General features: G+C 48.1%; 2 protein-coding genes across 2 annotated transcripts; one reads left to right on the top strand and one right to left on the bottom strand.

The window, feature by feature from the left end:
• Positions 1 to 1698: 1698 nt before the first annotated feature.
• On the top strand, positions 1699 to 11250 carry BSPRY (B-box and SPRY domain containing). The gene is given in 4 exon segments (XM_008568743.1): positions 1699 to 1926; positions 3437 to 3462; positions 9466 to 9590; positions 9791 to 11250. Coding segments are annotated over 4 exon segments (975 nt in total). The 3' UTR covers positions 10387 to 11250.
• A 2646-nt stretch (positions 11251 to 13896) lies between these two features.
• Positions 13897 to 14955, bottom strand: HDHD3 (haloacid dehalogenase-like hydrolase domain containing 3). Its single transcript, XM_008568745.1, has one exon. It carries the CDS (start codon positions 14928 to 14930, stop codon positions 14175 to 14177), a length of 756 nt encoding a protein of 251 aa, XP_008566967.1. The 5' UTR covers positions 14931 to 14955; the 3' UTR covers positions 13897 to 14174.
• Positions 14956 to 15891: the final 936 nt, after the last annotated feature.

Genomic DNA, 15891 nt, shown 5'->3' with positions numbered 1-15891 from the left:
TTTTTTTTTTTTTTTTTTTTTTTGTCTTTTGTCTTTTTTCCGTGTCCGGCAACGGATCGCAACCCTCAGTGTTGCCCCCGTACCGGACCGGGGACCGGCAACGGGATCGCAAGCCTCGGTGTTGCTCCCGCACCTCGCTCAACCAGTGAGCGGGAGCCGGTCTGTATGTGGGATCCGAACCCTCGGACGGGAGCGCCGCCGCGCTTCCCAAGCGGCGCACTATCCAGTGCGCCACTGGGCCGGCCCGGAAACTATCTTCTATATCAGGGATTTTCAAACCCAAAATGTGTGTATCAGAATCACTGAAGAGCTACTAAAGAATACAGAGAACCAGGCTTGCTGAAAGAGAAAAGAGCCTGGGCCTCTGTATTTTTACCAAATTCCCAGGTGACTCACATAAAAAGTTTGCGCACTACTAGTCTTTCCTGCACAATTAGAATCACTTGGGGGATGTTTTTTTTTTTTTTTTTTTTGTCTTTTGTCTTTTTTCCGTGTCCGGCAACGGATCGCAACCCTCAGTGTTGCCCCCGTACCGGACCGGGGACCGGCAACGGGATCGCAAGCCTCGGTGTTGCTCCCGCACCTCGCTCAACCAGTGAGCGGGAACCGGTCTATACGTGGGATCCGAACCCTCGGACGGGAGCGCCGCCGCGCTTCCCAAGCGGCGCACTATCCAGTGCGCCACCGGGCCGGCCCCTCAAGGTGAGCATTTAAAGTTACATCTTTTCTGGGGCCGGCCCGTGGCTCACTCGGGAGAGTGTGGTGCTGATAACACCAAGTCCACGGGTTCGGATCCTATATAGGGATGGCTGGTTGGCTCACTGGCTGAGTGTGGTGCTGACAACACCAAGCCAAGGGTTAAGATCCCCTCACCGGTCATCTTTTAATTGAGAGTAGACCTGCCTCCTTTATGTCAGAGGCAGGTTGCCTGCACTTTGCTGGCAAGAGTACAAGTGCAGGTGCTTTATGCAACAGATGCCTTCGGGGAGGATTGGTTACCAGGTGGCATCTGGTATAGGGTTAGACTGAGAGTCAAGAGAATTGGATTCCAGTCCCAGCTCTGTGACTTGTCATGTGAGCGTTACCAAGAGATTTTTGACAAAGTCAGGAAAAATTTCCCATTCAGCCAGACACTGTACTAGGAGTTACAAGAAGACACTTGTTAATATCATTGGCTGAGAATTTATTTTGGGACCCTTCAATGGCAGATAAAAATTCCACCACGGAACCAGCTGGAATAGATAGCTTTAGAAGTAATGAGTTTTTTTTATCTTCAGACACAGTGAAATATCAATTGGATCACTGTTGGTATGGATCCTGTTGATGAGGATGACTTTTTAGGCTCCTGTTCTATGTAGTTCTATGATTTTCTGACCTTGATCCCTTGGCCTTGGTATTCCCAAATGTGAAATAAGCTGGTTATTCTAGTTGAGCTCTAAGCCCTGCCCAGCTCTTCCATTCTGTGATCATGGCTGCATGAGATATGGCCTGGATGTCTGGATCTCAAATTTCTTTCCACTAAACCGTATTTGGGAAGTCTTAGGGCTGGGATGTCAAAATAAATGGCTTAAGTACTGTTACTACCCTTACTATGCCCATGGCAGTCATTACTAATCAGCTTGGCACTCCTTCCCACTGAGCCCAAACCCTCCTGATCCTGACGGGGGTTTGACTCCTCATTTTATCCCTTGTCAGAGCATGGCCAGCGCAGCGAGGGAACTGGTTATCCAGCGGTTGAGTCTGGTGAGGAGTCTGTGTGAAAGTGAGGAGCAGCGGTTACTGGAGCAGGTGCATGGTGAGGAGGAGCGGGCCCACCAGAGTATCCTTACACAGCGAGTACACTGGGCCGAGGCACTGCAGAAGCTCGACACCATCCGCACCAGCCTGGTGAGCACGCTCACCCACCTGGACGACCTCCAGCTGATTGTAAGTCAGACAAGTGTGAGGCCCAACCAGTTGGCCAGACTCCCCAAAAGTTTGAAAACATTGAGAATGTTTATTGTAGAAGGTGGGTGGAACTGAGAATTTGGAGAACGGATGAGTTGCAAAGATTCTTCACTTAACCAAATTGTAGCCAGGCTCTGGAACCTTTTCTTAGGCTCATCTGTGTACTTTCTTATAAAATCCAGATTTAGCAAAGAACCCCGCCAAGTCAGCGAGAACCTCCTGTCCTTAATATCCGATCACTCTGCTTATCTGATCAGGTTCCTCATCCTCCACGATCCCCCAGAAGATGTCTGATCACCCTGGCCTGTCTTCAGCAAGAATCCTGTTACTTTGGTTTAGCCAGAATCCCCCTTTCCTGCTCCTTGGCTAGAAATTCCCACTTGACTATGCTGTATTCAGACTTGAGTCCAATCGCTCTCCCCCACTGCCAGACCCTGTTGCAGTGGTCCCTGCACCTATCACGATGGTCCTGAATAAAGTCTTCCTTTCTGTGCTTTAGCAAGTATCATTGCATAGTTTCTTCTTTAATGTGAGGCAGGGGAATAAAATTATATAGATTTTGTTTTGGTACCTGATAACAATATTCTTCAATAGTTTCAAATGTTTACTGAGTGCCTATTATATGCTAAGTGTTGTGCTGACAGTTAGGATATGGAAGGATATGTGCTATGGTAGAGCTAGGGACTCCACAGTCCAGGCTGGGGGGAGGAGGGGTCAGGGAATGATTCCTGGATGAAGTGAATTGGAAGCTGATGCCTGAAAAGTAAGAGTAGCTGTGCTAAAGGAAGTGGGAGGCGGAGAGAGTTCAGAAGCACAAAGATAGAACACTGTACTTGGAGGAGCTGGCAAGGGCTCCAATAAGAAGATACAGAGCTCATCCTTAATCCTACCACCCAGAGATTACCAAGGTTAATATTTGCTGCTTTCAAAGTGTTTATATATCCTTTCAAAGTGTTTTATATAGATGTGCAGATGCCTACAGTTTTAGGGGACAGTGTGACATCTGAGTAGAAATGCTGAGCAGAGGAAGGAGAATGTGGAGCAACTGAGTTGTCCCACTGCATTTTCAAGTAGGACAGTTGCCTGGCTGCCCTAGATTGTGCACTCTTTTAGTCACACAGTTTCTGTGTACAGAGCACATTCTGTCCCAGACACTGGGACAGTCACAAAAGAGTCTCACCATCCAGGAGCTAACGGTATTCAGGCAGATGTATTCAGTGTTCAGGGTAAATAGGTGATGGTCCTGAAGGGGAATTGAGGGGAATCCAGAATGCCATGAGTGATTCATTCTGAATGTGTGTTATGAGTGTGTGTGAAGAACAACCCATAAATCCATAAAGCTCTGTGCTGGGTCTCAGAGAAAGAGTAGAAGTTTTTATTCTAGAGTCTATGTCCACATAGAGCCCTTTACGCTAGTTAAATATGTTCAAGTCTTGACTACCTGCTGGGTTTCTGGTACCGAGCCTGACTTTGTTTTCTTTTCTTACAGCAGAAGGAGGAGGAGATTTTCGAGAAGTGAGTATGGCCCCTGTGTTTTGCTTGGGCAGTCACGGAGACCTTTAGGCCTCAACAGTCCTTTGCATTCATGCCCCGCTGTTCTTGAGAGAAAGCACAGGGCATGCATCTGAGTGGCTTTCCTGGAGCCCGGCCCAATGGTCAGGGGTCTTCCTGCCCCTGGCTTGGAGAACTGCTTTAGACCCCCAGGGAAGGGCAGTGAAATAAATACTTAGTAGTCAGAGGCTTGCCACAGCTTTCTTAAATATTATCAGATTTAAAAATGTAGTCACGGGCCAGCCCGTAGCTCACTCGGGAGAGTGTGGTGCTGATAACACCAAGGCCATGGGTTCGAATCCCATATAGGGATGGCCGGTTGGCTCACTGGGTGAGCACGGTGCTGACAACACCAAGTCAAGGGTTAAGATCCCGGGCCGGCCCGGTGGCGCACTGCGTTAGTGCACCGCTTGGGAAGCGCGGCGGCGCTCCCGCCGAGGGTTCGGATCCTACATATAGACCGGTTCCCGCGAAGTGCGGGAGCAACGCCGAGGGTTGCGATCCTGTTGCCGGTCCCGGTCCGGTACGGGGGCGACACTGAGGGTTGCGATCCGTTGCCGGACACGGAAAAAAGACAAAAAAAAAAAAAAGATCCCCTTACCAATCATGGGGGCTTAAAAAAATTAAAAATAAATAAAAATAAATAAAAATGTAGTCACCCCTCTCCCTCAGTGGAGGACAGAAATAAAACATAGACACCCTGGACCGGCCCCAGTGTGGGTGACTGCACTCGGGTGAGTACAGCACTGGTGGCGCCAAAGCCGCGGGTTCGGATCCTATGTAGGGATGGCTGGTGCGCTCACTGGCTGAGCATGGTGCAGACCACACTGTGCCGAGGGTTGTGATCCCCTTACCAGTCAATCAATCAATCAATCAATCAATAAAAAAAAACATAGTCACCCTGTCGGAGGGTTTTACTACCCCCATCTATAGATGAGAATGCTGAAGCTCAAAGAGGGGAAAGGACTTGCCTGAGCCCGGAGCAGGGCCTTGGATCTACCTGACAACTGTCCCAGGACTGTTTCCTCTACAGTGCGCCACCGGGCCGGCCCTTCACTCCCCTTTTCTCTGATGAAAGAGTCTTTGCAACTTAAGTCTGCATTATCACTCTAATTTTGCACTTTATTTTTTATTTTTATTTTTATTTATTTATTTTTTTAAAGATGACCGGCAAGGGGATCTTAACCCTTGACTTGGTGTTGTCAGCACCACGCTCACCCAAGTGAGCTAACCGGCCATCCCTATACAGGGATCCGAACCCGTGGCCTTGGTGTTATCAGCACCACACTCTCTCAAGTGAGCCACGGGCCAGCCCCTAAATTTTGCATTTTAATTATTCAATAATAAAAGCATTTCACCAGGTCTTAGCTGGCTTCTGAAAGGCTGAGAGCCAAGGGCCTGAGGAAGTGGGCCAAGAAGGTGTAATTTGCCAGGCAAAGTAATTAACTTCTCAAACCTTCTGCACAAGATTTCAGAGCTATACTTATAGAACACGGTTCATTCTTCTTACTGATTTATTTTTATATTTAAGTTTCCATAGCAATATGTGTGCGTGAAAGAAAACAATTCCAATATAAAACCATTTAAAATTAAAAATGAGTCTCCATCGCCCCTCCCCAATCCTCTTCCCGAGGTGATCAGTTTTAATAGATGTGTGTTTTCTGGACTTTCCTATGTATAGTCATAGCAGAGTATGTGAGTGTTTTGTTTTGTTTTTGCCTCTTAAGAAAAAATTTTTTTAAACACAACGAGATCATTTTATACTTGTTCTACAACTTGTAAGGCTCTCTTGGATATCTTTCCATTTCAGTACATTTAGATTTACCTCACTTTTATGAAAGTCTCTGAAGTATTGCACAGTGTGGATGTACCCACATTTATTTTACTGTCTCCTTTTAATTTTTTAATTATTTAAAAAATAATTTTAATTATTTAAAAATTAATTTATTTTAATTTTAAAATTAAAATTTTATTTTAATGCAGGCTTGGCCTGTTCCATCTTTGCCTTTTTGCAAACTTTTTTTTTTTTTTTTACAAGATGACCGGTAAGGGGATCTCAACCCTTGGCTTGGTGTTGTCAGCACCACGCTCAGCCAGTGAGCAAACCGGCCATCCCTATATAGGATCCGAACCCGTGGCCTTGGTGTTATCAGCACCGCACTCTACTGAGTGAGCCACGGGCCAGCCTCCTTTTTGCAAACTTTGCACACTTAGGAGATACCCTACCGGAGTATTTAGAAATAAAAGCTCATGCTTTCAGCAACCTGCCTTCAAACAGGCCGGAAAAAAGATAAGTCTTTTATGTATACACTAGATAGATACATAGATAGACAGATAGACGGATAGATAGATATACAGGAAAGACAGAGATAGTCTTCTCTTTCTCCTTTTTCTCATCTTCCTCTGACATGGCCTGCCCTCAATATTAAGACAATCTGAATTTTAAAAAAATTTTTAATTTTTTAATTTTTTATTTTGAAATATTTCACATGTACAGAAAAGTTGCAAAAGTAGTATAATGAGCTTGACCCAGAAATACCAGTTAACATTTTGCCACATCAGCGCTCGCTCTCTCTGTCCTTTGTCCTGTCTATCTACATATCTATCTAGTAAAAGAATGTATATATAAAAAACTAATTTTTTTTCTGGCCTATTTGAAGGTAAGTTGCAGAAAGCATTGAGTTTTTTTTCTTTTTTTTTTTTTTTAAAGATGACCAGTAAGGGGATCTTAACCCTTGGCTTGGTGTTGTCAGCACCACGCTCACCCAGTGAGCGAACTGGCCATCCCTATATGGGATCCGAACCCGTGGCCTTGGTGTTATCAGTACCACACTCTCCCGAGTGAGCCACGGGCTCGGCCCCATCTTGTCTCTTTTAATCTGGATTTGTTCCTTTGCTTTTTTAAAAAAAAAACATTTTTAAAGAGTCTATGGGGCCGGCCGGTGGCGCACTGGATAAGTGCGCCGCTTGGGAAGCGCGGCGTCGCTCCCGCCCGAGGGTTCGGATCCCACATACAGACCGGTCCCCGCTCACTGGCTGAGCGAGGCGCGGGAGCAGTGCCGAGGGTTGCAATCCCGTTGCCGGTCCCCGGTCCGGTACGGGGGCAACACTGAGGGTTGCGATCCATTGCCAGACACGGAAAAAAGACAAAAGACAAAAAAAAAAAAAGAGTCTAGGTCAGTTTTACAGAATATCTCTCAGTTTAGGTGTATTTGATGTTTCCTCATAATTAGATTCAGGTTACACATTTTTGGCAGGAATGCCTCATAAGTGATGTGTCCTTAGCTCATCATATTTGGGGCACATGATGTCCCATTGCCCCATTATCAGCAATGTTAATTCTGAGCATTTGGATAAGATGGTGTCTGCCAGATTTCTTCGTTATATAGTTACATTTTCCCCTTCTATAATTAATAAGCAATCTGTGAGGAGATACTTTCTGTGTGTATATCCTATTCTCCCTCAAACTTTCACCCAATAGTTTTAGTACCCTTTGATAATTCCTGCTTGAATTATTCATTTGTTTATTTGCTTATTTGTTCATTCACTTAATTCATATTAATATAGATGCATGGATTCTTTTTTATTCAATATATTGTAACTTATTACTGCCATTTTTAATTTTGATGTTTGAACTATCCCAGATTTGGCCAGTAAGAACCCCTTTAAGCTGGACCCTGTGTCCTTTTGACAGTCCCCATCATTCTTTGAACATTTTCTTCTTCTCTGGCACAAGAAGATGTCCCAGGCTCAACTTGCTTTTTTTTTTTTTTTCTTCCCCTGCCTCAGCCCTTGAATCAGGTATTTCTCCAGGGGTCTCACTTCCTTTAGGGAGGAATGATATTTAGAAGCCAAGATCTGAGCATTAAGTATACTCATTGCTACTGTCGTGTCTTTGCTTCCAGGCCTTCCTGGCGGACAGCAGACAGAGCTAGGAAATGTATGTGTGTGTGACTTCTTTATGCATGAGCTTGGATCACCACTTCTAATTACAGTCTAACACCACAGGGTTTTTCTTTTGCCTTCCCTCGTTCTATATTTGTATGTTTCTTCTTTTAGTGAGAACCCTGGCTCCCCAAAACACAGATGTATTTACTCACCTCTGCAGCCCTACAGTGCATACAAAGTTGCTTGAGAATTGCTAAGCCCATACTACTATTGACATGCCTACTAGTAGAGTTCAAGATTTGTCTGTAGTTCTTTTGTGCTATCAGGCTAAGAGTATATACTCACAAAGTATATCTGTGTTCAAAAGTTGTCAAGGTTCTTGTAGCTGGGAACTCACTTCTCTAACTGAGAAATGCCTTTGTTGGCTCTGGGGTCGTTCCCACATGGCTGGGCTCAGCTCTGACCTGACATGGCAACAGATCCTGCTGCACAGACTGGGCATCTGATCCCAGCCAGGGCCCTGCTGTATCCAAGCCCTATTTCACTTCCACCCCTTTGGGAGTTTTCTCTTCTGTACCATGAGGTAGCTAGTCTAGGTGGTACTCTGTAGACTCTAGTGTCTAGGTTTAGTTTCAGATTTGCCCTGGGATGACAGATTGGCACTGCTGACATCGGCTCCTCTTTCTTCTCCACCTGTTGATGGGGGCTTTTCCAGACCAAGCCTCTGTGCTTTGAGAAGATGGCAACAGACCCTCTCTTGTCCTGACCACAAAGAGCCTTTGTTACCCAGCATTTGTAAGGCTCTGTTTACCTCATTCCTCCCAAGCTGGGACAGTCACTGACAGTCTTGCAAAGAGCTTGCATCCATCAGGGACATGCTCCACCCTCCTTCCCCCTCTTCATTTATGGGCAGAGCTGTGAGATCTGGGGAGAGAGGATATGTGCTCAGAACCACTGCCTCATCTCAAAGACATCTTCAGGATTAGAGGTGGTGAGAAAGTTCTTTCTCTAGAACCCAGGTCAGAGGGCTACAAAGCTCTGTGGTAAATCCCCACTTTGCCCTATACCCCTTTGAGATTTCATTTCAGATCAAGGAAGAAATTATGTTGAATGGTGCCTGGGCTTTATCCTGGATTTGTTCTATTTTTGCAGGGAGGCAAGACTTAAATCCAGCTCCCCTTTTTAGCTCAGTGCCTTCTCTGAATCGCTGTCCTCTCCTGTCAAATGGGATAACCACTCCCTCTTAGAAAACAGCAAGCCCAAGGGGCCGGCCCATGGCTCACTTGGGAGAGTGCGGTGCTAATAACACCAAGGCCACGGGTTCGGATCCCTATATAAGGATGGCTGGTTAGCTCACTCAGGAGAGTGTGGTGCTGACAACACCAAGTCAAGGGTTGAGATCCCCTTACTGGTCATCTTTTAGAAAAACATAATCCAGCAAGCCCAGAGCCTGGTTCCTGGGTGAATGACAATTCTCCCTTCCTACTCATCTTATGTTGCAAATTACCTCCAATAAAACCCAGTCCCCACTGTGAGCTGAGGAGAGAGAGTTATTAGGAGCAAAATGCTGTGACTAATTTGTGGTTGGAGTGATGACTGATGGCTCCATCCTTTGTGACCCCTTGGGGGGGGGTGTTTGCACTTTAAGGGCAGAGGAGCGGCTGTACCTGCTGCGCAAACCTAGGGAAACATGACTGCTGCAACACGCTTTGGAGGGGGCGGGATATTTTCTGGGCAAGATTGTAGAGTGGTGAGACTCACCACCGCATAGAGGTTCTAGAGGCTAAGGTGCTAATCTCAGCTCTACTGTTAACCTACTAAGGGACAATGACTTCCCCTCAGAGCACACTGCCTCTGGTATCTACTACTGGCATGCCTCCCTGTAAATTGTCTGCCTTGCTGGAATTAAGGCTCCTGGGAGGCACAGGGGAGCTTCCTTTTGGCTCAAGCCAACTTTAGGGTCCCCTGTGTGGAGCCTGGCTGCCAATCTTGGTGTCACCCTGGTGGGAGGAGGATTTTACTTCTTCAGAACCCTTCCTAAATCTTTGTTTGTTTGTTTGTTTGTTTCCCCTGCATAAGGGCCGAGGAAGCAGAGGGCATTTTGGATCCCCAGGAATCGGAAAAGTTAAACTTTAATGAGAAGTGCACTCGGAGTCCACTACTGACCCAACTCTGGGCCACAGCGGTTCTTGGGTCCCTCTCAGGTTAGGAGCTGCTGTGCTGGAGCCTAACACTGTTAGTAGCAGCTGGGCTTCTATCTGTCTGTCTGGGCTTTGCTCCTGGGTCACACTGGGGACCAGTGCTTCTGGGATGGCAACTAGTCCAGTGATGCTGGATGTAGGCTGGTCGGGGTTTTAAGGCTGGAGGGTGGGCCCTTGGGAACTCTGAGAATTCTTTCTGGCAGGCACAGAGGACATACGTATTGATGAGCGGACCGTCAGCCCCTTGCTGCAATTGTCAGATGACCGAAGGACCCTGACCTTCAGCACCAAGAAGTCAAAGGCCTGTGCAGATGGCCCGGAACGTTTTGACCACTGGCCCAATGCCCTGGCTGCCACCTCCTTCCAGGCCGGGCTCCACGTCTGGATGGTGAATGTCCGGAACAGCTGTGCCTATAAAGTGGGTGTGGCCTCAGGCCAGCTACCCCGCAAAGGTTCTGGCAGTGACTGCCGTCTGGGCCACAACATCTTCTCCTGGGTCTTTTCCCGCTATGATCAGGAGTTCCGTTTTTCACACAATGGCCAGCATGAGCCCCTGGGTCTGTTGCGGTGCCCGGGCCAATTGGGCGTGCTGCTGGACTTGCAGGCCCAGGAGCTGCTCTTCTATGAGCCGGCCTCAGGCACGGTGCTCTACACCCACCATGCTTCCTTCCCTGGGCCCCTCTTCCCAGTCTTTGCTGTGGCTGACCAGACCATTTCCATCGTCCACTGACTTCTGGCCACAGGGAGGCCAAGTACACCTCCCCACTACCCTTTTAGGCCACATCTCTACCAAGTGTAGTATGGTGCTTCTAAGGGAAATGGGGCCTGTGCCCAATGGGCAGCTTTAGGAGGGGTGGAGATCTATTTCAGATCTGGATGCAACCTTTAAATGCTGGGAATATGTGGGAAACCTGCTACTCCCAGGGCCTTAGTCTCCCGGTCCACCACACATCTGCCCCACTGAGGGTATCCTGTTTACCACTTTACCTTGGGCATCCAGCATGGTGCCTGGTGCACAGTCAGTGTGCAGTACATCATTTGGCATATGAGCGGATGAATGGATGGACAGACGGACAGGTGGATGGGTAGGTGGGTGGATGGTCAAGTGGCTGGGTAGATCTGGTGGACTCTGGCAAAGCACTGCCTTTTAGCCCCATGCCTCCAGCGTCCTGGAGAAGTGGTTCCCTCGCAGAGAAGGTTGGGGCCAAAGCTTCTTCATCCTATCAGTTCAGTGCATCTCCATCTTTTTCATGACATGGCACATAGAATATCTAGCACACAGGGAAAACCTGGAAGAGATTTAGAACTCCTGTCAGGCTACTCCTGGCCAGAGGACTCTGGCCTTGGGGGGTTGTGCTGCCCCCTTTCCCTGACCCCAAGTCTTGGCTAGGCATGCATACCAAGGGATCATATCTTCCGGTATCCTGACAGCAATACAGCCATCGGCTTCTGTCTCGGACCTGGCAGCTGAGCTTCAGCCCATGCCCAGTGGTGATAACAGGGATGAACTCTTCCCCCTTCTGCAGCCGATGAGTGTTCACACCTGATGGCCCCCTCTGACATGACATGGAGGCCCAGGGTGAGGGCTTCAAGCCAGCAAGAACTGAGGGAGTAAGAGAGCCAGCCTTAGAGGACACATACACTATTAAAGATCCTAAAAGATTTACAGATTTCTCCCATGTTCTTTGTTGGTAATTGGGTATATACTATACGCCGGCCTGTCTTTCTTAACTCATCCACATTCTCAGAAATAAGTGTCTGGCAGCTCAGCATAGCAGGAAGAGCCTGGAGACGTTACTGGGACGAAGGGTGTCACCTCTCCCCAGGTGACGGAGACTTAAAGGATTACTCAAAGCCCATTTTCTCCAGAGCAGTGAGAGGCCCAGAAGGGGTTAATACCAGGCAATTCCTTCAAGAGAGAAGAATTCCTAGGAAATAACCCGAATTAGGTTTTCTCTCCGTTTTTATTCTCCAGGCAAGAAAGTTACAGAAAAGGAACATAGGTGGTTACAAAAAGAACAATGAGATATTCGTCATGGCAACAATCATTAGGTTTAGTTGCACCAAGGATGATTGCCCTAATAGCAAGCATTTTTGCTGTGTTACAATATTTTTTAATCTACAACAGAGACTTTAGTCCTGGGAAAGTTTTCTGTTTTTCCCAAGCTTGGCATTTCTATGTGCAATTCTAAAAAGTTAGGCTATCTTTATTAATGTTGGTATCCTCCACATAAGGGCAAGTCCGTTTGTGTTTTCCTCCATGAGTTCACCTTAGAACAGTGCTCTTCAAACTTTTCATCCAGGAACACCCTTCAAAAGGAATCTTACCTACAACTTCAGGCTCCAAAGAAGAAGAGAACCAGAGTGCTCCCCACTTTCTTTGGGAGCCACAGAGCAGATTGAAACCACAGTTTAATCAGGAGGTCTCAAAGTGGCCCCAGGCTGGCTGGGGTCAGTCAGCAACTAGTGAAGTGGTCCAAGATTCGGTGACAGGTACTACTCTGCCTCAGCCATTTGTGGCCGTGCAGGAATGTGGACCCAGAACGGCCAGGAGAAAAGCTGAAAAGTCCTGATTTTATGTGAAATCTGTTGGTTTTTAAGTTTCCACAGTAATTTACTTGAAACACTGGGCAGATCAAATCCAGTCCACTGACCCCTCTTGGCAACTCTTGGTTGAGATGACCTCTGAGGCCCTTGCAGCTCTGAGGCCACAACTCATGACCCGTGTCCTCCCTGCCTGATGCTCAGGAATTCCTGTTGAGTCGCCAGGTCATGGCACCTGGCCCCAGGAAGACAAACCCAGAAGAGAGTTGGTCAAGTCTGAAGAGCTCTTCTCTGCCTCTGCCTGGACACAGCCCTTGCCCAAAAATCTGGGTCAAAGCTGAGCTCCTCTACTTGATACCTTAAAGCCCCCATGCCATGTTCCCCCAACCCACCAACCTAACTCCCCAGAGCAGCCTTTAATCCACTGTTCATTGGCCTACTGCCAGGAGTGCCCTCCTCATCTCTGCCCATCTGAATGCCACCCCCATACCCACCTCCAGTTTAGGGACCACTCCAGAGCCCTCCCTGGCTGTCAGCACCAGAACATACAATGTATGTTCCTGTCTGTGCTTTTAACCTGTGGTATCCCCAGTCCCTGGCACTGGGCAAGGCACAGAGATGTTCAGTAAATACCAAGCAGAAAGGTGTGCGAAGAGAGGCAGGCAGAGAAATGAAATTTTTTTTTTTTTTTTAAAGATGACCGGTAAGGGGATCTTAACCCTTGACTTGGTGTTGTCAGCACCACGCTCACCCAGTGAGCCAACCAACCATCCCTATATGGGATCCAAACCCGTGGCCTTGGTGTTATCAGCACCACACTCTCCCGAGTGAGCCACAGGCCGGCCTGAGAAATGAAATTTTAAAAACCCAATTTACTTCTTCAACCTCTTTCTTACCCACATTCCCTACACTCCTGCCACCCTGAACTCCAGTCCTTGTTCCCCATGCTTTCCTACCCCCACACTGGTCCCTATGACAGGGGTGCCCTTCAAAATTGCCATCCTTTAGGACACCTCCCTATTCTCCCAGGATCTCCACTGCACTGTGTCTTTTGTGACACGGAACCCTGTCTCCTTGTAACCTAGTGGTCAAGCCAATGGGCTTTAGAATCAGATGTGCCTAAATAGGAACGCTGGTGCTCTCTTATGCTAGCTACAACCTCAAGCCGGCCACTTAACCTCTAAATCTGTTTCCCTAATTGTAAAGTGGAAGTCACACCACCTCTGCCCACTAAGTAGATTTGAGGGTTATATGTGCATGTAAGGAACTTAGCAGAGTATGTAACACAGGGCAGGCATATGCCAACAGTTTCTCTCATGACTGTAATGGTGTTCCTTGTCTAAAATCTCCTGTTCAGACTGTGTGGTGCTAATGGAAAATGTCCCTATAGCATGGCTTAGTACCCTGAATTTCAAACTAACCTCTGACCTCAGGTTTCCTTGGGGAGGGTGTCTCAGAAGCTGAATGAGTAGGGGCCGGCCCGTGGCTCACTCAGGAGAGTGCGGTGCTGATAACACCAAGGCCACGGGTTCGGATCCCATACAGGGATGAGCGTGGTGCTGACAACACCAAGTCAAGGGTTAAGATCCCCTTATGGTCATCTTTAAAAAAAAAAAAAAAAGAAGCTGAATGAGTAGACTTAGGACCTCTGCTTCAATTCTGGCAGTTTCTCTTTTTTCTGTTTTGCATAATAGGGTTTCAGATCTCCCATGGCATAAGGGCCCTGTTCCTAAAACAAAGTTTGCAAGTGTCTGGTTTAGAAGCTAGTTGGGTCCTCAGTGAACCCTGCTGGAGGTGAGGGAGCCTCATGGTGGAAAAGGGACACAGGTGTGCATGAGAATGACTAAACTCAGAGACCGAGAGCCGGTTAGCAGGGTAAGGCAAAAAGGCCAGCACTCACTGCTTTATAGTCAGAATAGGTTATGGAGGCTGCAGGGAGAGGGGCAAAGTCCAGGTCTGTGGAGAAAGAAGGGGCCCCATGCCTCCAGTGTTTGCTTAGGGTTCTCTCCATGGCCCAGGGCCCAGCCACTTCCCTCACCAGACTCAAAGCCCTGGGGTTGAGCCCTCCAGGCGGTCAAGGGCAGGCAGGAGATGAGACAGTGAGGGGAGGATGTGTTCTTCAGGTACAGAATCCCGGACTGTAGGGTCCAGAGGCTCTGGGCCAACCAGCAAGAAGCTGTGCATACCCATAGCACGAGAACCCTGGTAATCACAGCGGTAACTGTCCCCAATATGGGCTGCTGCAGCCGGTTCTACATGAGCAAGCCGCAAGGCCTCACGGAAAATGCGGGGGTCTGGCTTAGGCCAGCCGGCAGCCTCAGAAGTCAGCACAAAGTCGAAGTGTTCCCGCAGGCCAAGACCCACCAGGATGTTCTCTAGCCGTCGGTCGAAGTTGGAGACCACTGCCAGCCTCAGACCCCGCTTGCGGCACCCCCTTAGGCTGGTCTCGGCCCCCTCCAACACCTGCCAGGTATGGGGACTGCTGAGGTCCTCATACAGCTCGTCAGCAATGGGGGCCACAGCTTGGGCATCCTGGACTCCCGCCAGGTGGAAGGTCTGCAGGACCATATCAAGCCACCACTGGCGGGAGGTGAGGCCCTGGCTCAGGCCATAGTTAGGGAAGCTGTGGCTCTGAGCCCTGTAGGCCTGCCTGAAGGCCTGTTCCAGGGCTGTGGCCGCCACATCCAGCCCGTGAACCCGGGCCTTGGCAGCATATTCTTCCCCCACGGGGCGGCGAAGCTTCAGCAGTGTGTCCTTCACATCCCAGGTCAGCAGTCGTATCTGCAGCCGGTGTGCCATGGAGAAGGCCAAGTCCACCCGTTCCGTCTCAGGTCCCTTGGTCTGAGGGAAAACTGAGCTAAACAAGACTACCCCTTTACAACCTAACAGTCTTCTCTGTCCAGGCCTTGTGGATCAGATTTGCTGGCTGACAGGAGGTACTTGGGAAATGTCTTCAAAGCACCAGATCCTGGAATGAGAAACAAGAAAGGCAGAAAGTTCAGGCCCTGATGTCAGACAGACTGGGTTTGAATTCTGGTGCTGCCAACTGTGTGACCTTAGGAAAGTCACTCTCTGAATCCCTGTCTCATGTGTAAGAGGAGCACAAGGATACCAACCTCACAAGATTGCTAGACAAAATGAGATCATTCATTTCACAACAAATTTCTGAAATGAGCTAGATGCTGGGGAACAGTACAGATTTCTAGCCCTCATGGCATTTACAGGCACTGAAGAATAGGGGACATATTTCCAGCTTAAATGAGGTCAATATGTACCATGATGATATAAATCCAGGGACCCAATCTAGTCTTTGTTGTGGAGGGTTAGAAATCTTGATTCTTGTTTGATTTTTAGAATAGGGTTTTTAGGTAAAATCATGTATGGGACAAAAGCCCTCGGGTAGGAGGTGAAGGCCTATAGCCAGAGGGCAAAAACCCATCTAATCAACTCTAATCACTTCTTAGGTATTGGATTGTATACTTTAATGACTTTAGAGCTAACGTGGTTGTCATGACGATCCTGTTAAGAGATTTTAAAAATTGCTGAAGTAAAAGATGTGAAAAAAATGTTTGCTAGGGGCAAGCTGTCTGTTGGGGAAACTTTTTTTTTTTTTTTTGTCTTTTGTCCTTTTCCATGTCCGGCAACGGATCGCAACCCTCAGTGTTGCCCCCATACCGGACCGGGGACCGGCAACGGGATTGCAACCCTCGGCGCTGCCCCCGCGCCTCGCTCAGCCAGTGAGCAGGAACCGGTCTGTATG

Source organism: Galeopterus variegatus, unplaced genomic scaffold (genome assembly GCF_000696425.1).
Source record: "Galeopterus variegatus unplaced genomic scaffold, G_variegatus-3.0.2 Scaffold437, whole genome shotgun sequence".
Taxonomy (NCBI): domain Eukaryota; kingdom Metazoa; phylum Chordata; class Mammalia; order Dermoptera; family Cynocephalidae; genus Galeopterus; species Galeopterus variegatus.
This window is presented reverse-complemented; position numbering and strand designations above follow the sequence as displayed.

What these genes read in the sequence shown, in the direction of transcription:
- HDHD3 (XM_008568745.1), bottom strand. Translation starts at nt 14,930, where the DNA reads ATGGCACACCGGCTGCAGATACGACTGCTGACCTGGGATGTGAAGGAC.